General features: G+C 53.3%; 2 protein-coding genes across 3 annotated transcripts; both read left to right on the top strand.

Annotated features, from left to right (window-relative positions):
* The first annotated feature begins 2290 nt into the window (after positions 1–2290).
* Positions 2291–7500, top strand: CYB5R1 (cytochrome b5 reductase 1). Its single transcript, XM_020903770.2, has 9 exons — positions 2291–2396; positions 2703–2852; positions 2966–3038; positions 3547–3653; positions 3847–3976; positions 4612–4695; positions 5793–5878; positions 6313–6412; positions 6699–7500. Exons 1-9 carry the CDS (start codon positions 2382–2384, stop codon positions 6869–6871), a joined length of 918 nt encoding a protein of 305 aa, XP_020759429.2. The 5' UTR covers positions 2291–2381; the 3' UTR covers positions 6872–7500.
* A 4471-nt stretch (positions 7501–11971) lies between these two features.
* Positions 11972–24878, top strand: ADIPOR1 (adiponectin receptor 1). Of its 2 annotated transcripts, none has more exons than XM_020903769.2 (8): positions 11972–12042; positions 18859–19092; positions 20115–20231; positions 20744–20915; positions 21286–21472; positions 22325–22512; positions 23535–23728; positions 24022–24878. In XM_020903769.2, the coding sequence occupies exons 2-8, from the start codon at positions 18952–18954 to the stop codon at positions 24148–24150; spliced, it is 1128 nt and encodes a 375-aa protein (XP_020759428.1). In that variant the 5' UTR covers positions 11972–12042; positions 18859–18951; the 3' UTR covers positions 24151–24878. The 2 variants fall into 2 exon arrangements, with proteins under 2 accessions (XP_020759428.1, XP_020759427.1); XM_020903768.2 differs by lacking the exon at positions 11972–12042 and adding an exon at positions 12216–12351.
* The last annotated feature ends 2279 nt before the right edge of the window (positions 24879–27157 follow it).

Below are 27157 nucleotides of genomic sequence, written 5' to 3'. Positions count from 1 at the left end.
CTAGTGGAAGGGCAAACCACCACAACTGCTTTAGAAAACCATTTGCAGAATCCACTACATCTAACACCGTGCACCTAACGATGGGGCAATTCCATTCCTAGGTACACACTCAACAGAAATCCAAATGCCTGTGCCCCAGAAGACATGGAGGACAATGTACATAGGAGCATCATTTGTAACGGCCCCAAATTGGAGGCCACCCAAATGGACATCAGTAGTAGAACAGGTATTTATTGATAAATTTGATCTAATCATACAACAGAACACTAATCAGCAATGAAAATGAATAAACTATGATCACAACAATACAGATAAATCTCACAAACACAATGCAAAACAGAAGTTAGATACAAAAGACCACATACTGTATGATCCCATTAATACAAATTCCTAAAGGACCACAAAACCAGCAGTCACCCCCACATCATTTGAGGCTGATAGCCAAGTCTTGCCAACTATAGAAGCTTCTCCCACCAGTCACTTTGCTCAAAGGAGAAGCCCAGCAGAGTCACATAAGAGGAAAATCAATGGGACACAGAGACAATCAGTGTCCTTCGGAGTTGCTGTAGGTATGAGAACTTGGACGGAGAAGGGAGGTCATCTCAGGAGGATGGAGTTAGGGAGCTCTTCTGAGCCTGGAGCTTCACCACCCATTGTCCAGTCTAGTGAAGGCCATTCTGAGGGGCTGGATGGCAGGGGTGGGCGGGAATCGGTGACTTATCTTGTGGGGAGCCTGGAGGTCGGTGCTCATCACGTGAGCTGGTGTCCTTCGGGTCACTTGGGAGTGTCCCTCTGTGTCCAGCTCCAGACTGGAGAGTCTGGCAGCCACCCCGCCCCCCTCCACTCGAACAGGTCTCTGAGTGCTTTTCTGTGGGGTCTGGAAGGGGTTGAGTATCAGTTCATCTGAGGGGTTCTGGTAATGCTGGATGAGGATCCACTATCTGTTTTTGTAAATAAAATTTCACTAGAAAGTAGTTACTTTCATTCATTTATGTATTATCTATGGCTGCTTTCACGCTACAGCAGCAAAGTAGAAGAGTTGCTACACAGACTGTATGCCACCGAAATATTTACTGTCTGACCAAACAGAGAAAGGATGCCAACTCAGACCCACACAGAGGAAAGACCATGTGAAGATACGGTGAGAAGATGGGCACCTACAAGCCAAGGAACCAAGCCTCGGGAGAAATCCAGGGCAAATGCCATTCCATTTGGGAACTGTGTATTAGAGAGAATGGCCGTCCCGGCCACTGTGTGCTCCAGGTCTCAGCATCTGTGTCTGACCCCTCCTGCCCCAGACTTCTCCTGCCGACAGAGCTCAGCTGTAATCCCTAACTGAGCATCAGTACTGTCTGCTGAGTCACCGCAGCAGCTGACGCCTGTCGAGAGCTTTGCTCTGTGACAGGCCACATGCTGAGTGCATTACACGCCTCACTTAGGTCTCACAGCAACCTATGCACTAGACAGACGGCAGCACGCATCCATCTGTAGACAGGAATCACAGAGGGGTTGAGTAGGTTGTCCAGGCTCTGATTCAGTTTGGTCTACCCCCAAAGCCGGGCCTTCAGCCCTGGAGGCAGGAGAACCCAGATCCTGGTAAGAAGCTTGTCTTCAGTCCTGTCGGACTCTTCTGTGGCCCCACGGACTGCGGTCCGCCAGGATCCTCTGTCCATGGAATTTTCCAGGCAAAAGTACTGGAGTGGGTTGCCATTTCCTCCTCCAGGGCATCCTCCTGACCCAGGGATGGAACCCGCATCTCCTGCGTTAGCAGGCGGTTCTTGACCACTGAGCCACCCCGGGAAGCCGGAGAATCTTGACCTGGACCCAAAGTGAGCTCCTGAATGGGCCTGATGGCCGGAGGGCCTGGCCTTGCGAGCAAAACCAGTCACGGAAGCAGACAACGAAGTTGGCCCTGTCATTCCTGAGGAGGTTCGGCCAGGCTGTGGATCTTCTGGTCGAAATTCTGCCTGTTGAGAAACCAAGGAGACTGCACGATCGTCAGTTACTGGCAGGCCCTCCAGCTTTATTTTGAGCCTGTCTCTCGCTGAGTATCTGCACGCTTGAGATTTCCAGCTCTCGCGGGGTGTGTGTCTACGTTTGACAGGACTCTGCCCGTTGGAGCCGGAGCGATCCAAGGGGCCACGGACCGAAGGCTGGGGGAGGAGGGGCTGGAGCGGCAGCCCCTCCGGGTGGGGCTTCGGGTCTGAGGGAAAGGGGTGGGGCGCCGTATGGCCCCGCCCATTCGCCCCGCCCCAGACCTCTCCAATATAGGCCCCGCCTCCTGAGGCCCCGCCACCCCACCCCCACCCCGCCCCCTCCCTTCCCGCTGCGCATTGTGGGATCCGGCGGCCGGCTGCGCGGCGGGCCCCGCGGTTCTCGCCATGGGGCTGCAGCCGGTAAGACCCTCGCTCCGTACCCCCGAGCCGGGGGACTCCGCCTCCTCTGGGACCCGGCTCTCAGGTCCGGACCAGGGGCTGTCGTCGCCAGCCCCGCCCGGCAGGGCTTCACGTCCGCCCGGATGCCGGTGTCCCGGGGCCGCACGCTCGGGCTGGGGGCCCCACCCAGGCTGCCCCCCGGGCCTCGGCTGGCCCCTGGGCCGGAGTCTGGGCTAGCCCTCCCAGGGCACAGGTCACCGGGGCCCGCCCCTGCCCGCGCGCTGGGCTCTTCCCCAGCGCGGAGGTCATTGCCCTCTCTGCCTGCAGAACCCGGTCCTGCTGGCCTCCCTGGGCGTGGGGCTGCTGACACTGCTCGGCGTGGCTCTGGGCGCCTACCTAGTGCGGAGGTCCCGCCGGCCGCCGGTCACGCTCCTGGACCCCAACGAGAAGTACCGGCTGCGACTGCTAGAAAAGACGGTGAGTTGTGGAGTAGGCGCGGGGACGGAGCTCTGCTCGACCGTGGCTGGGATGCCCGGGAGTCTTGGCCACACCAGACCTGCCTGGTGAGACGCTTGTCATCTGTCCTCCAGACCGTGAACCACAACACCAAGAGGTTCCGCTTTGCCCTGCCCACGGCTCATCACGTTCTGGGGCTGCCTGTGGGTAAGAGGGGTGGCTGGGCTCCTTTTCCTGGAATCCTGACAGGGTGGCTCCCCTCCTGGGGTCTCCTACGCCGCACCCCTGCCTTCTGGTGCCTTCGCACTCCGTCCCCTTTTCCCCACCAGGATGCAGACCCTCCAGGCTGTAAGGTGCCTTGGGCCACTCTGGGTGTGGCTTCGGTGCCCCCAGACATCTTCAGCACTCTACACTCCCCGCTCTTTTCTGCAGGATTTCAGCAAATACCCCCCCTGAGCAAACTCTGCCCTTCTCCCCTTTGCCCAGAACCTCAGCTCTCCACTAAGGTCCTGGTAGTCGCTGATAAGAGTTTCTGCAGAGGGCAGCTTTTGAGGGGTCCAGCTGGGGCCTCAAAGGGTTGAATCCTCCCTGCCAGGTAGCTCACGGGGACCCCGGTAGGGAGCAAGATGCTTTTCTCCTCTCAGACCTCCCAGAGTGTTTTTTAAGGTAGACCAAGTGCAGCCGGTCCACATGTAGCTCTGCACGTGGTCCCCAGGCAAACATGTCTACCTCTCTGCCCGGATCGATGGCAGCCTGGTCATCAGGCCGTACACTCCCGTCACCAGCGATGAGGACCAGGGCTACGTGGATCTTGTCATCAAGGTAAGAGGGTCAGAAGGAACCCCCGGAGCCCTTATCCTCCTCCCTCTGAGCTTTGTAGAAACTTCCAAGATGTGTTGGATAGGAGGAGGCGCATGTCCTTTGTGGACGTGAAGACAGAGCCCTGGTGTCATCCCTGCCCAGCTTCAGGAAGGTTCTGTCACCGGGGAACTCAGAAGCCGTTCTGTCTTATCAGGTCTATCTGAAGGGTGTGCACCCCAAATTTCCTGAGGGGGGGAAGATGTCTCAGTACCTGGATAGCCTGAAGATTGGGGATGTGGTGGAGTTTCGAGGGCCGAGTGGGCTGCTCACTTACGCCGGAAAAGGTAACGGCCTGCCCCCATGACGCTCGTGCCCGCAGATTTCTCTGCGGAGCATGGCTCTGTGTGTGCGTGCACATGGGTGAGGGCCGCCTGCCCCGCCTGTGAACACAGCCCCGGTGTTAGACAGAGGCGTCTTCCGCAGCCCTGTGTGCCCGAGATCAGTTCCGCATCCACACGGTTCAGCAGCCATGACAGCCATGGGGATGACTAACACAAACGCGTGCTGCTTCCGCTCTCCCTCAGAGGCTAACCCTCAGGCCAAGCTGCAGAGAGCCAGAGATGACAATGCCGCTCGCCCTTCCCAAGGGAACAGCGGGTGCATTAGGCAGCGGGGGCACTGCTCTGTGCCTCTGGGGAGGTAGATTCACACCTGGCCCCATGCCTGTTGCCCTCGCCAGCGAGTGACTCTCTGCAGGAGGCAGCTATTGACTCACTGTGGCTCATCATATGGGACAGACAGTCCTGGCCCCATTGTCCTGCAAGTGTCTTGTCAGGGCTGGCCCAGCACCCACACCCCAGGATCCGATTGCACAGCAGCTGCTCAAATGGCCTGGGCTGTGTTTTCGACTCTGCATTTGTTTCCTTACTTCGCTGAATTGACTTTGTTCTTTCTCCCATCTCTCCACTTGACTTCTCAGGGAAATTTAACATCCAGCCCAACAAAAAGGCTCCACCAGAAGCACGCATGGCTAGGAACCTGGGAATGATTGCCGGAGGCACAGGTGCATGGCCCCAGGGCTGCCCCTTCCCTCCCTCCATTGTGACCGTGGCCGTGACAGCTCCAGGTGCCCCTCAGAAAGTTTGGTAATCATGGCCAAACTGGGGGGGGGGTCCCAGCAATGCCTAGAGCTCCCCGGGTGCTGCAGAACAAAATCATAATCAGGTAGAAGCCCCCCCAAAAATTTATTTTTAACTGATATTATGAGAGAAAGATCAGGTGGGCTCTCCCAAGACCTCAAATTGAATGAATCTAATAAATTTTGGGTGAGAACAGAGAAGCAGCTACAAATAGGACAGTGGAGAAGAAAGAAAACTAGCACTGGACATCTGCCTGTGTCAGACACTGTGCTAGTCTCTTTGTATGTATCTGTGATGTCAGTATGAGCCTTCCCTTTTTAGGGATGAGAAATCGGAAGTTTGGACAGGTTGAAGGCTTTCCGCATGGCCGGAGGCAGGGCCAATGTGCAGCTCTGCCCAGTTCCAAAGCTCAGGCACTTAACCTGCAAGTCCAAGGCTCTAGGCTCCTCATCACTGAGTCAGTAGTTGCTTGCAGTCATCTGGGATGTCGAGCCCTACTCTCCAGCGGACTTCAGGAGAGTCCTGGATTGGTTCTTTAGTAGGATTTCAACATGAGGGCTTCCCTTGTGGCTCAGCTGGTAAAGAATGCGCCTGCAGTGTGGGAGACCTGGGTTCGATCCCTGGGTTGGGAAGATCCCCCGGAGAAGGGAAAGGCTACCGACTCCAGTATTCTGGCCTGGAGAATTCCGTGGACTATAGCCCATGGAGTCGAAAAGAGCTGGATATGACTGAGCGACTTTCACTTTGACTTATCTTTGTTTTCAACAACATGAACTTATGGGAACACTGAGCACCTGATCCCAAATCACCCACAGATAGGACAGTTAGTGAGTTCGGGATAAAGGGCACGTCCGTCCAGAAATGTCGTGCTGTGAAGTCACAGGAGAAGCGCAGAGGACTAGGACATGAAGGAAAGCAGAGTGGAGGGCTGCGGGAGCAGAACTGAGCTGACTCGGCCGGGCAGCTCACAGGCAGGGATGGGAGTGTGGCCTCGGTCTCACCGCGGGGCATCTGTGCACAGGAATCACGCCAATGCTGCAGCTGACCCGGGCCATCCTGAAAGACCCTGAAGATCCCACCCGCTGCTTTCTGCTGTTTGCCAACCAGGTTGCTTTGCTTTTCTCAGTCCTGGGATTTCATAGTTACTGTGTGGGGATGGTGGTCCCGGTGGGTAGACTGGCCTGGCCTTTGCCCAGGGCCCCGCTGCGCATAGAGGGTCCTCCCCACAGTAAGCAGGACAAAGCACTGAGCCAGATTCCTCCCCTGGCCCCTGAGGGAAGAGAAAGAGAAAACATTTACAGAGTGTAGAGACTTACTCCTTGAGTTTCCTGTTACACAGTCCATCTTCATTCCTTTTATTGTGTCAATAAAGGCTCCTTCCCCTTGTTCCCCTCATCCTAATTCCCTCAAAGCCTTACTTATACCCTTGAACTTCTGCTTTCTTTTTCTTTCCTGGGTGGAAAGTTGTTATAGCAGTGACCTTTTTATGTTTCGGAATCTGAGAAGGCTCCTAAAGACTTTGCTTCTCCTCTTCGTGTCAGACTGAAAAGGACATAATCTTACGAGAGGACTTGGAGGAGCTGCAGGCCCGACACCCCAACCGCTTTAAGCTCTGGTTCACTCTGGATCACCCCCCAGAAGGTACGTCCCCATTGCTGGACGTCCCAGATCAGGGTTCCCCGTTCCGTGGGTTCTGGTCCCAGTGAAAGCCGCTGCCGCTGCCAGCCTCCGAGTGCACAGACACAGCGGTCCCCTGGACCCTTCCCTGCTTGACCGGGGGTGGCAGGGCTGGCTGTCCCGCTGACCAGTGGGTGCTGCCGCAGCTGGAGGCCTTCTCGGGAGCCGAGCCGGAGCACCCTCCCCCGGGCCACACTGCCCCCGCGGCCAGCACGGCTCTGGAAGGTGATGCTCTCCTCTCCCCATGCAGGTTGGGCCTACAGCAGGGGCTTCGTCTCCGCAGACATGATCCGGGAGCACCTGCCCGCTCCTGGGGAGGACGTTCTGCTGCTGCTCTGTGGACCACCCCCGATGGTGCAGCTGGCCTGCCACCCCAGCCTGGACAAACTGGGCTACTCACCAAAGATGCGCTTCACCTACTGAGCCTCCCCGCCCTCCCCCGGCCCTGTGGCTGGCCTCTGCCCCCAGTCAGCACCCAAAGGCCGTAAGCCCTAGACGCCCTTCTCAACAGTATCAGCCTGTTTGCCTTACTCAGAGCTCAGGTCTGGATGGTCCCTGCAGGAACAACATTCCTATAGCCATGGAAAAGGGCCAAGGCCGAGTCTTCCCCTGGAAGGCCCCCAATCTCCCTGTAATGACATGGAGGTCAGGCTCCTGGAGCAGACTCTTCCATGAGTCAGAGAGAAGGAAGCTTGCACACTTGTTCCAAGACTGGCTAGTTCCTTGATGGCATCACAGTTGTCTTTGTGTCTGTGATGAAAGAACAATCTGTTTAATGCGTTTCATTTAATATTTGGTGCTTAACCCATAGCAGACTGTGTATGGGGGTGGGGGTGCAGACTTACAGACCTTATTTTTTAGAGACAACAGGAAGAGAGGAAATGGTCTCCTCAGGCCTCAGAGAAGGGAATCTGAACTGTGTTTTCTGTCTGTCTAGCTCTGGACCTCCCGAGGCTGGAGGGAGGGGGCTCCCCCGGGTCTGAGACTGCTACTGTGGCAGAAACCTCTGGCTTATGCAAATAAACAGGGCTTAGGCCCTGGGCTTCACCTAAGAGGCCATTGTTTCTGGGGTCCTTTTTTCCAAGGCTTTTCATGCTAAGAATGTGAGGAGGAACTGTTTCCCAGCATAGAATTTTCTTCAGGTCTTCCACTGAACCTCGGAGTGGTTGTGCCCTGGCTGAAATGTGAGCTGTCCCCAAAGTCCACACTCCTCTCAGCAGCTGTCTCAGCAAAGCCAGAAGCGCAGGGTCTCCCTGGAGAATTCTCAGGAGGGTGAAGGAGAATATAAGTGAGAGGGAAGCTTTTGGAGCCCAGGTACCCTCACAGTGGTCCCTGGTTTGGCCACTCCTGCTCTCCTTCCTTCTCTTGGCCCTTCACTGCATTTATCCTTCAGGGTACCTGGCACATAAGTCAAAGTATTGTCTTTCTATTTGGAAGAGAAACCTTGGTCCTTTAAAAAGTAACCTGACATCACCAGCCCTGGCCAGACTGGTTGGTGCCTGGACGGAGCTCCCTGGGCCCATCTGTCCTGACAGGTCACCCTTTTCCTGCTCCAGCAGCCGGGCTCAGTCCACTCCCTCTCGGCATCACAGCAGGGTCCCTCCCTCTTCAGATCCTCTGTTAGTCACACTGGCACAGAACAATGCATCAGGACAGGAGGAAGGTTGGCACTGTTTTTCTGCATGGAACTGTGTATGACTTCTCCTGGGGCCCCAGAGAGAATGGCTGTGGGCCTCCCCAGGTAGAGCCAGTACTGAATTGCTTCTGCTGACCCTTCAGGCATGTCTTGATCAACTGGCAGGTGTATGTACTGGGCTCTGTGAGCGCTTGGACACCTAACCACCAAAGAGGAAAATCTTGCTTAGGATTATTGGGCTCAGAGAGGGAAGCACCCCAGCAAAGAGAATTCCCCACACAGAAGCTCATTCCTTGTCTTGCACAGGTTTCTGCCTTATCCACTCAATATGCAAACATTAAGGACTTCCATGTACCAAGCACGGTGCTAGGTCCTGAGGATTCACTGTTCTTAGACCCCAAACAACTCATAGCCTAGAATAAGACAGTGATAAATAACTACAACACGGTGAACACTATGGAAGAGATGCAAGGTACAGATGGTAAGAGTTTGGAAAAGATTCTGAGAGGAAGAGAAGAACGTTTTTAGTTAACAGCCATATTGCAACCATCGTGCTAAATGTTCAGTTCAGTCTCTCAGTTGTGACTCTTTGCGACCCCATGGACTATAGCACACCAGGCCTCCCTGTCCATCACCAACTCCCAGAGTTTACTCAAACTCATGTCCATCGAGTCAGTGATGCCATTCAACCATCTCATCCTCTGTCATCCCCTTCTCCCACTTCAGTCTTTTCCAGCATCGGGGTCTTTTCAAATGAGTCAGTTCTTCACATCAGGTGGCCAAAGTATTAGAGTTTCAGCTTCAGCATCAGTCCGTCCAGTGAATATTCAGGACTGATTTTCTTTACGATGGACTGGTTGGATCTTGCAGTCCAAGGGACTCTCAAGAGTCTTCTCCAACACCACAGTTCAAAATCATCAATTCTTCAGTGCTCAGCTTTCTTTATAGTTCAACTCTCACATCCCTACGTGACCACTGGAAAAACCATAGCCTTGACTAGATGGACCTTTGTTGGCAAAGTAATGCCTGCTTTTTAATATGCTGTCTATGCTGGTCATAACTTTTCTTCCAAGGAGCAAGTGTCTTTTAATTTCAAGGCTGCAGTCACCATCTGCAGTGATTTTGGAGCCCCAAAAAATAAAGTCTGTCACTGTTTCCCCATCTATTTGACATGGAATGATGGAACCAGATGTCATGATCTTGGTTTTCTGATTGTTGAGTTTAAAGCCAACTTTTTCACTTTCCTCTTTCACTTTCATTAAGAGGCTCTTTAGTTCTTTGCTTTCTGCTGTAAGGATGGTGTTATCTGCATATCAGAGGTTATTGATATTTCTCCTGGCAATCTTGATTCCAGCTTGTGCTTCATCCAATCCAGTATTTCTCATGATGTACTCTACATATAAGTTAAATAAGCAGAGTGAAAATACACAGCCTTGATGTACTCCTTTCCTGATTTGGAACCAGTCTGTTTTTCCATGTCCAGTTCTAATTGTTGCTTCTTGACCTGCATGCAGATTTCTCAGGAGGCAGGTCAGGTGGTCTGGTATTCCCATCTCTCAAAGAATTTTCGACAGTTTGTTGTGATCCACACAAAGGCTTTGGCATAGCAATAAAGCAGAAGTAGATGTTTTTCTGGAACTCTTGTGCTTTTTCAATGATCCAATGGATGTTGGCAATTTGATCTCTGGTTCCTTTGCTTTTTCTAAATCCAGCCCGAACATCTAGAAGTTCACAGTTCACATACTGTTGCAGCCTGGCTTGGAGAATTCTGAGCATTACTTTGCTAGCATGTGAGATGAGTGCAATTGTGCAGTAGTGTGAGCATTCTTTGGCATTGCCTTTCTTTGGGATTGGAATGAAAACTGACGTTGTCCAGTCCAGTGGCCACTGCTGAGTTTTCCAAATTCGCTGTCATGCAGTGTAGAACTTTCACAGCATCATCTTTTAGGATTTGAAATAGCTCAACTGGGATTCCATCCTCTCCACTAGCTTTGTTCATAGTGATGCTTCCTAAGGTCCACGTGACTTCACATTCCAGGATGTCTGGCTCTAGGTGAGTGATCACACCATAGTGATTATCTCGGTCTTGAAGATCTTTTTTGTATACTTCTGTGTATTCTTGCCACCTCTTCTTAATATCTTCTGCTTCTGTTAGGTCCATACCATTTCTGTCCTTTACTGTGCCTATCTTTGCATGAAATATTCCCTTGTTATCTCTATTTTCTTGAAGAGATCTCTAGTCTTTCCCATTCTATTGTTTCCCTCTATTTCTTTGCACTGATCACTGATGAAGGCTTTTTCCTCTCTCCTTGCTATTCTTTGGAACTCTGCATTCAAATGGGCATATCTTTCCTTTTCTCCTATGCTTTCGCTTCTCTTCTTTTCTCAGCTATTTGTAGGGCCTCATCAGACAACCATTTTGCCTTTTTGCATTTCTTTTTCTTGGGGATGGCCTTGATCACTGCCTCCTGTACACTGTAATGAACCTCTGTCCATAGTTTTTCAGGCACTCTATCAGCTCTAATCCCTTAAATCTATTTGTCACTTAGACTGTATAATTATAAGGGATTTGATCATGTTCATGGTGTAATTGAATCCTTATGATAATCCTGAGTCTGGGATTCAGAATATATAGGAAGTCACATAGCTGGTCAGTGGCTGGCAGAGCCTGAGTATGCACCTAGGATTGTCTTGATTCAAAGCCAAAACCAGAATTGGGCATTGTAAGTTGCTTGGATCTTTTGGCAGAGAATGACGGGGTGGGTGATCCAACAGAAGGATCGGCGTGTACAAAAGCCTGAAGGACGGAAGAGAAGTTCATGTTGGAGAACTCGGCAACTTCACTGAGGCCCAAATGCCAGAAGGCAAGTGGAGGCAGATGAGTCCTGAGAGCAGATGAGAGCCTTTAATGCCAAGCTGAGAGCAAACTCCTGTGGACAGCACCCATTTCTGAGGGTTTTATACAGTGGGCTGCACATGATAGCTAAGATTTGTGAAGCATTTATGATTTGCCAAGCATCAAGCCAAAAACCTGCATAAATTATCTCAGTCCTGACAGAGAGCCCATGAAAGAGCATTGTCTTATTCCTATTTTTCAGACAAGGTACTTACCATGGAGGGTTCAAAAACATGCTCAAGGTCAGAGGCTAGCCAGCGATGGAAGCCTGGGTCTATGTGATTTCAGAGCCTACAGTTTTAACCAGCACCAGTAGAATTCTTCCCACTGCTCTGAAGCATCTGTTCAATTCAGTTCAGTCGCTCAGTTGTGTCCAACTCTTTGCTACCCCATGGACTGTAGCACGCTAGGCTTCCCTGTCCATCACAGCTTGCTCAAACTCATGTCCATTGAGTTGGCTCTTATTGGAAAAGACCCTTAAGCATCAGGATTATAATAAACCACCCTCTCTCTGCATCCTGAATAAGACTGGTCACTTACCAGCCTTGTGACAAATGAAGTGTCACGCCCCCAGACAGTGGCTGCAGCACCCTGTGGTCCCCATCCAGCCTCAGCCGCAGCCCGGGCCAGAGCAGGGAGTCCGCGAGAAAGGCCAATCAATGCCGCCCCGCTATTCCTGACCAGGAACCTGCGGGCCTCGTGCCTCACACGCGTGGGGTGCTCAGTAAATATTTACAGAAAGGAAGGAGGGGCCATGAGGTTGAAGAAGAGGGATTAAGAAGTGCCCAGCCTAGAGGACAGGTGCGGGGTAGGAAATTCAGCATTCCTTCGCAAGGTTCAGTCTAATTCCCAGAAATTCCTTCCTCGACAGGAGCACAGGTTAGCAACTTGGGGGTGTGGTTCCCGCCAGGCTTTGCGAGGGAAGGTATACGATTGGAGCAGAGCGAGGGGGCGGGGCCCGCGCGCGGGAGGCGGGGCCGAGGGGGCGGGCCTGTGGTTGAGACTGCGGAAAGACTGCCGGACAGTGGAGTCTGGGGGTGCTGCAGTCCATGGGGTCGCAGGGTGAGTACACGATTTAGCGGCTGAACAACAACGAAAAGATCACCGGGCTGGAGAGGGCGGTCAGGTGGAGGGGCGGGGCCGTCCTCGGGGCGGGACCAAGGGGCCGGCTTGTGATTGGACTTCGCGAGAGCCGGGGAACGGCGCGTCTGAGAGGACGTGACGCTCTCGCGGAGGTGACGCCCTGCGGTTGCGCGCCCCTTCCGGCCCGGGGAGGGCGCCGAAGATCCGGGCCGCTCGGCCGCAGGCCGCCTACAGCGACGCGGGATGTAGCGCCGGCGCTTCGGTCCCCAGCACAGCTCTCCGCCCGCCGTAAGTTCCCCTGGGCTCGGCGGCGAGCAGGCCGGAGGGCGGGGATCAGCCAGAGGGCGGGCTCCCCACGGGAGTCTCGGCGCGGGCCTGAGGTAGCTGCCGTGGGGCTGGACCGCCCGGGCGTCCTCAGGGTCCCCGGACCCCCGCCCGGGGCCGGCCGCTCCTCCAGCCTCAGCGCGTCGGCTGTCCACGTTCCCGGACCTTCCCGTGCGAGTCGCGTCCCCAGCTGTCAACCGCCGCGGTGGCGGCCGTGCCCCCCAGTCGCCAGGGTGAGACGTCGGGCTTCAGGCTCTGGCTCGGGCCCTCCAGGCCGGAGCTGAGCCTGGTCCCCAAGGCCGCGCGAGGCGAGCGCCGAGGGGCTGCGGGCCTGAGGCTCGGAGCCGGCGTCTGGCGGGGAGCCCCCGCCTTCGGTAGCCCGAGGAGCCCCGCGGTTACTAGACCGTGACAGTGCCCCCACCTTGGCGGCGGGGAAGGGGAGGCTGGTGGACAGTTGGCCTGTGTTTAAGGGGGCCCTAAATGCTGCAGTGTGAGCGAAATCTAAAGTACTTCGGGAAAAAAGGAAATTTCATTCCCTCAGAAATCTATCATTGGTGCCATTCTATGTTTGAGGTTTTTGGTTAAGCCTTCAGTTTTTAATGGAATAGACACGTTTCCCCTCAGTTTCTGGCGCTGCTACGCAGGCGAGTGGGAAACGGACAAGGCGAATTTCATTTAGGGAGCTTCAGGTGTCGGAGGAGCAACAGGAGGCCTGCAGAGTGCTTTGCTAGCTTAAGCTGGTGTTTCCCCCCCACGGAGGGAGGAGACACAGCAGAGGAAGGATGTATAGGCTCCCCGCTTGAATCAAGCGAGCACTGGACTGACTGGTTCTCTCTGAAGTGAAGGGGCTGTGGGTTCTGTTTACGACTGTTTACTAAGAGGTAGGCTTCATCTTGTGGCACAGCTCCTGCTGCTGCTGATGTTTGGTAGTGTCCACGCAGTGTTGGGATTCAGGCGGGGTGCTGACACGGATTGCAGCCCTGGAATTTCTTCACCCCAGGAGTAACTTCTGTGTACTTGGGGCATCAGTCTTAAGGACTGGTGTGTTGCCTGTAAGCAGCCATCTTAGGGCAGGTCTCCCCAAAACCGTACCTAATTGCTGAGTAGAATCTGAAAACATTCTGTTCTCAGGGGCCAAGAAACTATCTGATGCCCTGGGGATAAATAGAAATTTTAAGCAACTACTTTGCCTGCAGGTTGAAAGCTCAGACAAGGGCACACCCTTCCCAGTGGGTTCCCAGTTGCTAATGGATTAAGTGCACTGCGGATTTTAGCTTTTAGACCGTCTTCAGTTTCTTAAGTCTGGCCTCACATTGCCTTTCCAAGATTTCCTTGTGGAAAGTGGATTATTCACTGCCCTGGGGGATCTGTTCTCTCCGAGCCTGCCCAGGTTCAGAACACTACCTTCAGGAATGCTTTGGTCCTATCTTACCTATCAAGATCCTTTCTTAAAATCTTGCACAAAACCTTCCCCGATATTCCAACTCAAACTGAGCATTTCTTCTGAATTCCTCCAGCACTTTATGGTGTTTAGTCTTGTAGTGGTGCTAGTAGAACAGAGAAGTTATTGCCTCTTAAAATCGAGGCCAGCCACCATGCAAAGCCAGACTCCTCTCTTTGCCTTGTCCCTGTAGCCACAATGCCATGCTTATTTGTGGACGGGTAAAGAAATTTGCACTTCTTTCTAGGCCAATAAGTCTGTTCTTTATTTCCTTAAGAAATTTCCTTGACTTCTTTAATAAAAAGCCAAAAAGGAACTGCTTGACACACCTGCAACACTACCCCACCTACTGGTGATCATACAGGTGAAGTCAGTGAGAGTCGCTCAGTCTGACTCTTTGTGACCCTGTGGACCATACAGCCCATGGGATTCTCCAGGCCAGGACACTGGAGTGGGTAGCCTTTCCCTTCTCTGGGGGATCTTCCCAGCCCAGGGGTTGAGCCCAGGTCTCGTGACCACCTGTGCCACCAGGGAAGACCAAAGCCGTCTGTGCGTGCAGACGCTTCATCAGTGCTGCTGGGGTGTTCCTGGGACTGGTCTCCATCCGAGTTGTTGGATTTTGTCCTGAATGCCCATTTGTCCCTCATGTCGCCCACTGAACTTTGTTCCTTTCACTATTTTCAAGGTTAATTGCCTTTTCCTGCTCAGAAATTTGGGGGCATACAAAGTTTCAGCTGTCTTAGATTGAAGAGATCCTTGAAAGTGCCCTTGAGGTAAACTGGTTCCGAGTGATTCGATTTTTAGACATGTACCTCATTTACTTCTGTTTCATTGGGGCTCTCACGGTATACAGTTACCATATAATGTGTTGACTCTAGTGGCCACATATCTGTAATGTACTTAAAAGCCAGGTGTTAAAATCAAGGGCTGGTATGAAACACCTTCACATTCCTGTTTTTTACCTTGTTTTACGGCATTTGGAAAGCTTACCTGTCTGTTTGGGATTCAAAAAAAGACCTATTGCCGTTGAGATAGCTTTAGCTGGGGAAGAGCTACAAAGCAAGTTAGATTTTTTTGTTGGTTTTTCACTGCAGACTCAAGTCGGTGACACTTGTACTTAAATAGGAAAGCTGAGGCTCCATTATTGCAATTCAGTAGTATTCAAACATAAGCCTTTGCTTTGATTCATTTGCCCCCAGCAGTGCTATGAAACCACCTTCCCTGACAGAGTAGTAGAGGAGAAGATGACTGTGTTCTTCGTCCTTAGTGCTTTGACTAGTCTTGCTTTGGGCTTCCTTGGTGGTTCAGTGGTAAAGAATCCTCCAGCAGTGCAGGAGATATGGATTTGATCCCTGGATCAGGAAGATCCCCTGAAGAAGGGAATGGCCACCCACTCCAGTATTCTTGCCTGGAGAATTCCATGGACAGAGGAGCCTGGAGGGCTACAGTCCATGAGGTTGCAAAGAGTCAGATGCGACTGAACAAGTCTTGCTTTACTGTGAGAGTCAGGTTGGCGTAAGAAGGAGCTTAACTTGTGGAACCTCCAAGGGCCCAGGGACCCTAGATTAAAAATTTCTAGACGTTCTGTGCCTTGACTCCTGAGGAGTGTACTATAATGTGAATAACTTGGGAACCGGTTCACAAAATAAATGTCTCCAAAAGTGTGAGGGAAATAAACTCACCAACAAAGGCTGGCAACTAAGAATCAGTCCTTTCCCAAGTTTGGCACCAGATAATCTTATTTATAGGAGCACAGGCAGCCCTGCCTCCACAGCCTTACCCTCTAATGTCATAGGTTATCCAGCTGGAGAGCTTAGTGGTAAATTAGCTTGAATTAAAGAAATCCCATCAAAAATGCACTCAGGAGTTTGGCCCAGTTATAATTGCTTTATTGGGTGGGTGTGGCGATTTTGAGGACAAATGTGTTTCCTCTAAAATATATCAGGATAGGAAAGTTTATGAGGGCTTCCCTGGTGACTCAGTGGTAAAGAATCTACCTGCCAACGCAGGAGACACGGGTTCAAGAAGATCCCTCACGCCAAGAAGCAGCTAAGCCCATGCCCCACAACTACTGAGCCTGTGCTGAACCCACATGCCCTAGATCCTGTGCCCCACAACCAGAGGGGAGCCCCTGCTCACGCAACTGGAGAAAGCCCGCACAGCAACAGAGACCCAGCACAGCCATAAATAAATAAATAAATAAATGAATTTAAAAAAAATTTTAAGAACAAACACTTGAAATATTAAAAAATCAGAAGCAAAGCTCGTGGGAAAGTGAAGCCCATCTGGCTCTGAGTGCTCATGGAGTCCGTCTTCACACTCCAGGGGCTGGTACTGACCTTAAACAGAGGACACTGAAAGGCTTGCTTGTCCCGATTGCCAGCCGTTTGTGAGAGGTCCACCCTGCCAAGTATACTTTCAAGTTCTAGCATTACTTGCTTTTCTTTCTTACCAGACCTCCGCCCCCTTTCTCTCCCTTCCTGTCCCTGTGTTGCTAGTTTAGAAGACCTTGCTGGACAGTGGACTTTGCTCACTATGGTGACATGACCTCCGCTGAACATCATTGTCTGTTCTTTGTTTGGTGACGATATGTCTTGTGTGATGAGTTGTAACTGGTGCCTGGCTTGTGAGTTAATGGGTGCCTGTCAGAGTTAGTGACTCTGGGTCTAGAGATAATGCTGGGGGTGGGGCGTGGGAGCCAGAGGGGCTCAGAAGTGACAGAAAGTGGTTTCGACTGGATGAGGAAAGCCTTTGAAGACTGCCACGAGACTGAGGTCCTGCTAAGAGGACGCTAGACTTGAGGGCGTGAAAACTTCAGACCCAGTGAGGAAGTTAGGAAGTGCACCAGGCTGGAGTCTGTACCTGTCTCTGACCCTAACTGCCCAATGTAAAGTGTGTGTCATTCTCATCCCCACTGGTGAGATGGGTCCACAGCACTCACCTGAGCTTGCCGTGTGCCATCCTAGTCCAGGGCTCTCCCTGCGCTGCCTGCTGGAGCAGTGGCGCTGTCACTGGTTCTGTACATGCCACAGGTGACCTCCTGCCACCGAATTACAGGCTCTTTCAAGACAGTGACTTGTTTGACTTGGTGTTTTGCACAGTACCTTAGAGTGCCTTAGGGTGCTGGCACTAAGTGCATTTGTTCAGTATTCCAGGGGTGTGTTGGCTGCTCTGGGGAGGGGACAGAGAGCGGCCTAGAGGCACAAACACAGGACGCCTTAGCTAGTGGGTCACATGCTTGCTGGCGGGAATGCTGCCTCCTGCATTCTTCCACCTATTCTGAAATACAGATTCTGACCACAATCAGGGATATGTATAAATTAGTTATCTGTGTAGTACTGCATCCCAGAACCTGAGAAAATATCTATTTTTTAACCCTAGTGGCCCCCTCTCAAGTACTGTATTCTAGCAAAGTATATTCCCCTTTTCATAACTTTTCTGGGATGCCCAAAGCTATCCATATTTTTCGCTGCAGTGTAAATTATTTCTTACTAAAGCTGTTCATTCAGTAGTACTTCAGTTTGAGGAAATGTGTTTTGTGGTCGGCCTATTGAGAAAGATTGCCCAGTGCTTCTGCTCACGCGGGCCGCCTGTCTCCTGAGGTTCCGTGGGCCTCCGGTTTCCTGCTGTCCTCGGGCTCAGTCGTTGGCTGTAGCTGCGGGCTGGCATCTTTCATATCAGAGTCCTGCATCTGTGGAGGAGGCGGCACCGCCTGTGTGTTGACACCACAGCGAGGTCTGTGGACGGAGTTACGGCCGTTTGCTCTCCTGAGCTAGCTCTCTGCTGCCTGCAGCTTTCAGCAGTGCTGACGCGCTGAGCCTGGCATGACTGTTTTGAAACTTGCGGGCTGTCCTCACCTGACTACATAGTCACAATCTCTGAGAAGGAATCGAGATGACTCTTGGGTAAAAGAGCAGGTACACATGTCAAAGATGGATGTGCAGTGAACACCATGGAGACAGACACTGCCCTCGGAAGCGAGGCTGTGCTGACCGCCCTGATGAGAGAGGCGGCCCCGCAGGCGGAGCTCTGCCTCCTCCCTGGGGGGCACCTTGCTCTGTGCCGGTGTCTCCGCATTGCCTGGTGGCTCCAGGGCTCAGGTGACCAGTGCAGGAAAATGTTGCTATTCTGGCTGCTGTTGCTGTGAGCAGTGAATTCCTTTGTTGGGAGTGGGGAGTTGGAAGCCTTGGGGCACTTCCCCCCCCCCCCCCGCCCCCAATGTTCATGTTATCTTCCTGAGGCCTGATTAAAGACTGCCTCCACAGGGTCTGTGTGCCATCTCAGCTCCAAAGCTCTTTGGAGTGGGGCCTAGTTTACTATCTGTGGTCACTGGGACAGGCTCGTGCTGAGCTGGTTTGGTGGCAGGGCAAGGGTGGGCTGCCTCGTGTCTTCAGCCTCCCACGGCCAGGTGAGTTATTGCTGCTGCAAGACACCACTCTGAGCAAAGGGTGCTCTCCTCACAGACCCAGGTGGTGATCCTCTAACAGAAACAGTAGACCTTGCAGAGAAGTTAAGCCCCGGACAGCTAGCCCACTCTCAGCCCACTTTTGTAGGCGGAGCGCACGTTTCAGGGCATTTTTAGGTAAAGCCCACTGAGTTCAGTTGGCAGTTAGTTCATTTCTAAGCCTGGGTGGCCTTGTGGTGATTACAGGCAGGTGTTGGCTTCCTCTTTTTGCTGCTCAGTCTCAGAGCCAGGCTTTTCCAGGGCCAGCTCTGGGAACCGGGATAAACCTGGCTCACTGAATGGGCTCCGTGTCTGTGGGAGGGGTGTGGGTGTGGGGAGCTGTTTTTCTGGGGTGACAGTTTGGTGCAAAACACGCAAATCTTTTGAAGCAACTAGGTTTTCAGCCTTTAAGGTTAGTGAGGTTCTCTGTATAGGCTGATGGTACAGAGAAGGAGAGATGCAGTTAACTGGCCTCTGGGACTGGAGAGGGTGTGAGTGGGGGGCTGTCTCTTTCTCAGTATTGACTTCAGAAATGAGACGTCAGAAGGATAAACTGTCAACACCCCGTGTCTGTGTTTGCTTCCAGTGTCCCCATCACAGGGAGCTCTCTGGCCCCTGGGGCCGAGAGACCCCACCCTCTCCCCAGGCTGAAGCCGGAGGGCCCCGAGGTACCATCCTGATGTCGTCTCACAAGGGACCCGCGGTGGCCCAGGGCAACGGGGCTCCCGCCAGCAACAGGGCGGCCGACACAGTGGAGCTGGCTGAGCTGGGACCCCTGCTCGAGGAGAAGGGCAAGCGGGCGGTCACCAGCCCAACCAAAGTAAGTCATCTCCCCGGTCAGCCTCTCCTGAGACCTGTCAGTCTCCCCGGAGCCACAGCGCCCTGGGACCGTCTGACCTGATGGAAGGCAGGAAGCAGTCAGCCCGGATCAGGCCAGGCTCCATAGAGCTATCGAAAATCCCTGCTACTTCGGCCAGCTGGAAGGCTCGTGGGAGGAGCAGGTGCCGCCCCAGGCCGCTGTGGAGGCCACACCTGGCCACTTTATCTGCTTCTTCAGAGTCCCCAAGGGGCGGAGCGGGGACAGAAGGTCCCCTTCCTGGAGGCGCCTGGCAGGGCCTCCTGTACAGCCAAGTAGGCTTTTCACTTTGACCGAGCGAAACCCCAGCAGCATCCCCACTCAGGGAGACCGGGGACTCTGCCCAGACGGACAGAGGATGGATTTGGGGCGGGGTGGGGGGGCGGAGTTCCTCTATCATGAGATCTAAGAGGAAGCCTCGCAGGAGGAACTGTCCTCCCCGCCTCCTCTCTGGAGGTCTCCCCAGAGGTGGGCCCTGTCAGGCTCTCCTGCTGCTGCTTCTGTGGAGCCGGCTCTGAGGCCCGGCTTTCCCCACAGCCATTGGACACTGTCTGGGTCCCAGGGCTGGTGCACAGCGCACCAATCAGATTGAGACTCTTAGCAGATCTCTGAGCCTCTGTCTTATTCTTCCTCGTTCAGTTGTCTGAACGAGAAGTGTTTGGGAAATTGGGGGAAGCTGAGGGCCACTGTCTTGGAGACAGAGGTGGGCTGCTGGGATCTGAGTGCAGGCCTGGGCTGCTGACCCTGCACCTTGGGCACCGGCTCCCTTGGCCTCTCCCCCGGGCGCTGCAGTGCACTCTCCCCCAGCGCTTGTGACATCGTAAACTTGGGCACCGTCCTGCTTCCGGAGAGCAGACCCAAGGCCTGCAGTGGGCCGAGTGTGCAGGAGAGGCCGGGCAGTGGGCGGCGTGGTCTGGCTCGTGGGTGCCGGACACGCGCGTCCCCGGGGCTCTCGAGGGCTGGAGCCGCTCTCCCCTTCCCCGCAGGCCGAGGAGGAGCAGGCCTGCCCGGGGCCGCAGGAAGAGGAGGAGGAGGTGCGAGTGCTCACGCTGCCCCTGCAGGCTCACCACGCCATGGAGAAGATGGAGGAGTTCGTGTACAAGGTCCTGTTCCGGCAGGGAGGGAGCGGGCTCACCCGCCTGGGGCCGAGACGGGAGCACCGCACCTTTATCAACACACTGAACAAGCATTCATGATGAGCTCTGTTATTAGAGCTTGTCATTTCTGACGAGCAGAAACTGATATCTGCAAAACTAAGATGAAACTATCTATGATTTCCATGGGTGACAGAGTCACAAGCTCTAACACTAAACTTGCACACCCGCTGTCTGGACACTGTCTGTTGTCTTTACATCCTAGGTTAAGAACTCTTGCTCCGAAAAGTCACAGTCTCAGCACAGTGAGAACTTAGCCGCTAAAGGGGGCACGATGACAGACAGCCACCAGAATGTGGGCGGAGCGGTAAATCTGTACTACTCGAGTAGCTGAGAGGAGGTCCTGTCATATTCTGACCTGCTTAGCTAAGCACATCCAGATAAGCTCGCTGACACAAGAACAAAGACACCACTAAGCGCGGGTCTGGGGGCAGCCCCGCTCAGAGCATGTGCGGTTGCAGGTCTGGGAGGGCCGCTGGAGGGTCATCCCGTACGACGTGCTCCCGGACTGGCTGAAGGATAACGACTACCTGCTGCATGGCCACCGGCCGCCCATGCCCTCCTTCCGCGCCTGCTTCAGGAGCATCTTCCGCATCCACACAGAGACGGGCAACATCTGGACCCACCTGCTCGGTGAGGGCTCTGGGGGACAGCGGGCTCATCTGCTGCTTGCCCAGGAGTTGTGTGGCCTTTGTCCACGGGAAGGAGAAACACACTGTTGCAATTATGAGGGAGCTGGCGGTGTCTTTAAACCGCCAGGGAGCTCGCAGGGCCCTTCATCACGGGTGTGCAAGCCGAGGGAGACACTGGAATAGATGTCCTCTGTGGTCAGAACCAGCCCGGGGCTGGCAAGCCGGCCCACGTCAGAGAGCCGTGGTCCAAACGAAACGTCAGCACTTCAGTAGAGGCTCTTTCCGTGTGGGTCTGCGGGCGCCCGCAGCCCCGCCTGGAGCGTCGGGGCTGCTTCCCCGCCCCCTCGACCGACCCCCTGTCCCTCCCGCAGGCTTTGTGCTGTTTCTCTTTCTGGGGATCCTGACCATGCTGAGGCCGAACATGTACTTCATGGCCCCCCTCCAGGAGAAGGTGGTGTTCGGGATGTTCTTCCTGGGAGCCGTGCTCTGCCTCAGCTTCTCCTGGCTCTTTCACACCGTCTACTGTCATTCAGAGAAAGTCTCCCGGACTTTCTCCAAGTGAGTCACAAGGATGGCGGTGGGCAAGAACCACGCACTGTTGTCTTGCCCTGTGATCTGGGTGCTGGCGGGGTCCTGGCGACTGCAGTGACTCATCAAGATTCCCTGATGTTTCGTGGGTGTAAGAGGGTCAGGAAACTTTTCTCTTAAGTCCCTCCTGAAAATTCTCACTGCAGCCTCCTCCACAGACAGCCCGCTGGGGGGTAGACGTCGCCCCGCGCAGCGCTGTCCCCTGAGCAGCGGTGCCACAGGCTGCTCTCGGCACCGAGCGCCCGGAGGCGCCCCCTTCCCATCAGGGCGCCGCCCCCCGCGGGCACACCCACCCACCAGCCAGGAAAGCTTATCAGACGCCCCAGACGCCCATCCTCTCCAGCGCAGAGCCTGGGCTTCTGTTTGCTTGTTTCTGGTGCTGGTATTTTTGGTTTTGGAAGTGATGCTGAGTTATTTTGTTTTTCTCAATAACACCAGTAAAAAGTAATACGTTTTTATTATTAAAAAGTCAACTAAAAGACAACACTACCCCCCTTAGTTATACTCCCACTATAAGGGTTTTGGCTTTAAAACTGTCAGAACTGGGGAATACTGAGAATCCTTCCTGCATGGAAGTTGGGGCCTGGCTGGATTGTGATGGATGGAGCTCCTGACTTTGAGTGCCTGTGAGGGGGTGTGGCTGTTGACAAGCCAGGGGAAAGGGATGCCCTTCAAACGAGTGGGAAACAGGAGTGCCTGACCGTGTGGGGGTCTGAGTCAAGACACAGATGGGACCGTGTGGGAAGTGAGGGGCTCAGTGTGGAGCCTGAGAGCAGTGCAGCCTGCCCTCCCACTAGCCCTTCCGTTCTGTGGCTCTTTCAGGCTGGACTATTCAGGGATCGCCCTCCTGATCATGGGGAGCTTCGTGCCCTGGCTCTACTACTCCTTCTACTGCTCCCCACAGCCGCGGCTCATCTACCTCTCCATCGTCTGCGTCCTGGGCATCTCCGCCATCATTGTGGCGCAGTGGGACCGGTTTGCCACGCCCAAGCACCGGCAGACACGAGCAGGTGGGTCGCAAGACAGGGCGTGCCCCTTGTAGGTGTCTGGGCCTTGAGCCTAAGGGGGTCAGCCCTGGGCCCCCACCTAGACCCTGATCTGTGTTTAGAACTTTAAAAACAGCATGAATTTTCAAAGCTCAATTCCCCTGCAAGTTTCATACTATTTCAGTGAAATGTTAATAGGACAGTAATTAAAAGTGCAGAAAAAACTACTTTGATACCTGGTTTGAGGAAGTTAAGAAACGTACAAAACACAGTCTAGCTCACCTGGAGTTCTCTTCCTAAAGGAATGAGAGGCGTGGCTCGGTAGAGAAAGCACCTTGAGCACGAGCCGTGTTGAGGAACGTGGTTGCTGTGAGCAGGAGCCCTTCCTGGTGTCTTGTCCAGACTCCAGCTTTACTGCAGCCACACGCCAATCACCACTGTCTCCAGTCCCTTGAGACTTAACATCACTGTAGTTTAACCCTCATTTAAGAGAGTTAACTATTCCTCGAGCACCAGCCAACTGCAGGCTGGTGCCTCACCCAGGGTGTCTGCAGAGGTGAAGTGGAGCCCTGCCCTGCAGCCATGGGTAGGGTCCTGGTGTGGAGCGGGCGCCATCTGCCCTTTCTTTTATGACTTTTCGCCTGAGTCTGTCTCCTCTGGAGGTCAGAGTCCTATCCTTAAGTCTTCTGTGCTCTTGATGGGAAGCTCGTCCTGCTCATTTCTGGCTGGCAAACCACCTGCGGGCTCACCGTTTCGGTTTTGCAGCCAAGGCAGCCATCAGAGTTTTGAGGTCCATGATCACCTAGGCTGCTTAACAGGTAATAAAGAGCACAAGGTGTTTGTTCTTGGCACTCCATAGGAGGGAATGGCTGTGTCAGCATTTACCCAGCCTCCTTCCCACTCTGGACGTTGAAGAAGCATCTGATGATGGCTCTCCGTGTTGTGCAAAATTTCCTGAATACGTGCTGCTCACCAGAAAGTAACTTGTGTCAGAGTAGGGCAGCAGGGCCATCTCCGTGCCTGACACGCTCCATCTGTCTGCTCAGGGGTGTTTCTGGGGCTTGGCCTGAGCGGCGTCGTGCCTACCATGCACTTCACAATCGCAGAGGGCTTCGTCAAGGCCACCACGGTGGGCCAGATGGGCTGGTTCTTCCTCATGGCTGTGATGTACATCACCGGAGCCGGCCTCTATGCTGCACGCATTCCTGAGCGCTTCTTCCCTGGAAAATTCGACATATGGGTAAGAAACGACTCTTCCACAGGGCTGTGGTGGTGAGAGTGCCCGGAGGTGGAGGTCGGAGTCAGAGGCAGAGAGAGGCCCGGGGCAGGTGGAGTCGGGGTGACGCGTGTCCCTGCTCACGCCGGTGCGTGTGGGCAGGCGAATCCCTGACAGGAGTTACACTTTTTTTTTCTACAACAAATTTATCAGTTTATGGTGCAGAAAATTTTGCGGAGGAACTAGAAGAGGCGACTGCCTCCTCTACTTCCTCAGCTCCTTGCCATCGCCCTGAAGCTCCTCTTTTGTCCCCACAGTTCCAGTCTCATCAGATCTTCCATGTCCTGGTGGTGGCGGCCGCCTTCGTCCACTTCTACGGGGTCTCCAACCTTCAAGAGTTCCGATACGGCCTGGAAGGGGGCTGTACTGACGACTCCCTCCTCTGACCCGCCCCCAAGGGCGCAGGAGGAACTTCCCAAGTGCTTTTAAAATAACTTCGTTGCTGAAGTGAGAGGAAGAGTCTGAGTTGTCTGTTTCTAGAAGAAACCTCTTTAGAGAATTCAGTACCGACCAAGCTTCAGCCCACTTCACACTCACTGGGCAATAAACTCTCCATTCCCTCGCTGAGGAAGGTGGGGGAGGGCAGGCGCAGCCACCCTGCCCCCGGCCGCCCCCTCGGCCTGGTACCTGCTGTCCCCTCCCAGAGATGGGGCTGGGAAGCTCACGGTGAGCTCTGATCCCTCCTCGCTCCATTCTGGGGACAAGCGATGGACTGGGACTCTTCAGAAATTCCGCTTCTGGAAGAAACTGCCCCTCCCTCACCCCCATCGTGACATGTGACCTGGCTTACACCAGGCCGTCCGTTTTTGTAGCACACTTTTCAGAAACAGTTATAACCTGGTCCCGTCCTTCTGGGGCCTGGGCCTGCTCACGCGGCAGGAAGAACAAAGCCACCAACTGTCACACAGCCCGGCTAATCATGGAAGTGTGTCCAGGCTCCAGATAACTTGAGTTTTAATTTTTTTCTTGGCAGAGTAATGTAAAATTAAAAGTGGGGAGAGATATTTAATATTTAATACTAAGCTTTAAAAAGAAACCTGCTCTCATTGCTATGTATCTTGATGCAAAGACTGTGATGATAATAAAAGTGCAGAAGACACTTGGCACTCTGTAACCGGTGTGGTCTCCGCTCTTCACCTCTAACCCCAGAGGGCTGAGGCCAGCAACGCCGCTCCAGACTCTGCTGAGGCACAAGCCTGAATCCCAGGTGCTGCTGGCTGGCGGGGGCGGGCCAGCGAGTGAGCCCAACTGACCCCAGGGTCTGCTCCCCCAGGCCACTTTGCCCGTCTCTACTCGGGATGCAGACGCGCCCTGGAGGAGTCAGTGTGCTGTGGCAGCCTTCCGTAACTAGAAGATGCCTGCCATGAACATAAGCGGTCTGCCCCGAGATACTGCAGACTTCAGGTCCTTTAAAACTGCCGTGATTAAGGCTGTCTCATCAAGAGGTCACTCCACACTTTCTGTGCCTTTGCGTATTGTCCTCAGCCTGACACAAGTTCTGTCCACTGGATACAAAAGGCCTGCAGTGGTCACTCGTGAGCTAGTATAGGTGTTGCATGGGAGTCTTCACAAGTTAAAGAGTTGGATTCACTTCAGCAGTCCATTTGAACAACCAGGTGAATAAATGATCCTTTTAAAAAATTTGAACGAGGCCAACAGATCTCTGCCTCCAGTGCTAATCAGGGAAACGTAAAACCAAACTGACTCCTACCAGATTGGTACAAATTAAAAATCTTAAGATGGTAGGCTTTCCTGGTGGTCCAGTGGTTAAGAGTTCACCTGCCAATGCAGCGGACATAGGTTCAATCCCTGGTCTGGGAAGATACCATATCCCTTTGGGCAACTAAGCCTGTGTGCCCTAGAGCCTGTGCTCTGCAACAAGAGAAACCACTGCAATGAGAGACCTGTGCACCACAACTAGAGAAAACCCCTGCCCATCAATGAAGACGCAGAGCAGCCAAAAATTCTAAGATTGCGTGTTGGTACAGATGTGGATCTGACCAGATGCTGCTGGGGAATCATCCACAGGACAACTTCGGATGTATGGAGTATACACAGGTTACAACATTCAAACATTACATGAAACAACACTACAATGTGAGCTGCATCTGATATCTGTCCTAAGTTACTTCGTTTAGAAAATGCTGGGAAAAAAAAATAAATAAATAAAAAATGCTAGACTTCTCTGGCAACCGGTTAAGCAACTCCAGTGCTTCCAGCACAGGATGCTTAAAATGTTTTTTTTTAAATGCTGGTTCTGACTAAGTTGTTTCATAACTCATCAGTGGGTCACAACTCACATTTTAAAAAACATTACCCTTGAGAAACTTAGCTTGTACTAAAAAGTTTCACTGTAGCTGTACATAGTAGCAACAAGCCAATGTCCAGAACTACTGAGTGGAAAAATAAAGCTTGGTTCATTCTTAAGAAACAGTTCAGCAATGAGAGCTAGTTATCCTAAGGACAACGCGGCTGAAACCTCAAGGTTAGGAAAAGGGAGTGGGGCTACTTAGATACTACACCTGGTGTGATTGCTCTGATGTGCTGTTCAAAAATGCACAGAATCAACTGAGCAAAGAAGTCTCAAACTGCTGACCTGCAGGCTGCAGACATTCACAGCTGTGCTCCGTCTGGGCTGCACAGTGGAAGCAACCCACCTCAGCCCAACAGCAGCCCTGTCGCTACAGAGGGCTGCCTCTAAGGCTCACCCTCAGCCCTCCCAGCAGCGCAGCCGCCTGTCTGGCCCCCGGAGGCATCCGCTGGTACAGAAAGGACCACATCTGGTCCAGCTCCATCCGTGTTCTGCCTGAGGAGACAGAGACCCGCAGCTTTGGTGAGGGCCTGAGTGTGTGTCCTCATTGCTGGCAGACAGGACCAGGGAAAGGGTCTAAGCGAGGACGTCTACTAAGCATCTTCTTCATACTTTATTTTTGGCTGTGCTGGGTCTTCGTTGCCATGTGCAGGCTTTCTCTTGATGCAGCGAGCGGGGGCTACTCTTCATTGCATGGGCTTCTGGTTTGGGGGGCTTCTCTTGTTGCAGAGTACAAGCTCTGGGCATTCGGGCTTCAGCAGCTGCAACTCCCGGGCCCTAGAGCACAGGCTCAGTAGGGGTGGTGCAGGGGCTGAGCTGCTCTGTGGCGTGTGGGGTCTTCCTGGACCAGGCATCGAACCCATGTCTTCTGCATTGACAAGTGGATTCCTCTCCACTGGGTCACCAAGGAAATCCTTTGTACTTTCCATATGTCATGTTGTTTTTACTTTTAACCCTATTAAGTAGGTAGTAGTATCCCATTCCACAGATGAAAAAGTTAAGGCCCTAAATGACCAAGACTTTTTCACAAGATGGCAGGATCAGAGTATCTGAATCCAGATAATTCTGACTTAAACCCCAGG

The sequence above is a fragment of the Odocoileus virginianus genome, chromosome 11, assembly GCF_023699985.2.
Source record: "Odocoileus virginianus isolate 20LAN1187 ecotype Illinois chromosome 11, Ovbor_1.2, whole genome shotgun sequence".
NCBI classification, from domain to species: Eukaryota; Metazoa; Chordata; class Mammalia; order Artiodactyla; family Cervidae; genus Odocoileus; species Odocoileus virginianus.
The sequence above is the reverse complement of the archived record's forward strand: the minus strand, read 5'-3'. Positions and strand labels throughout refer to the sequence as shown.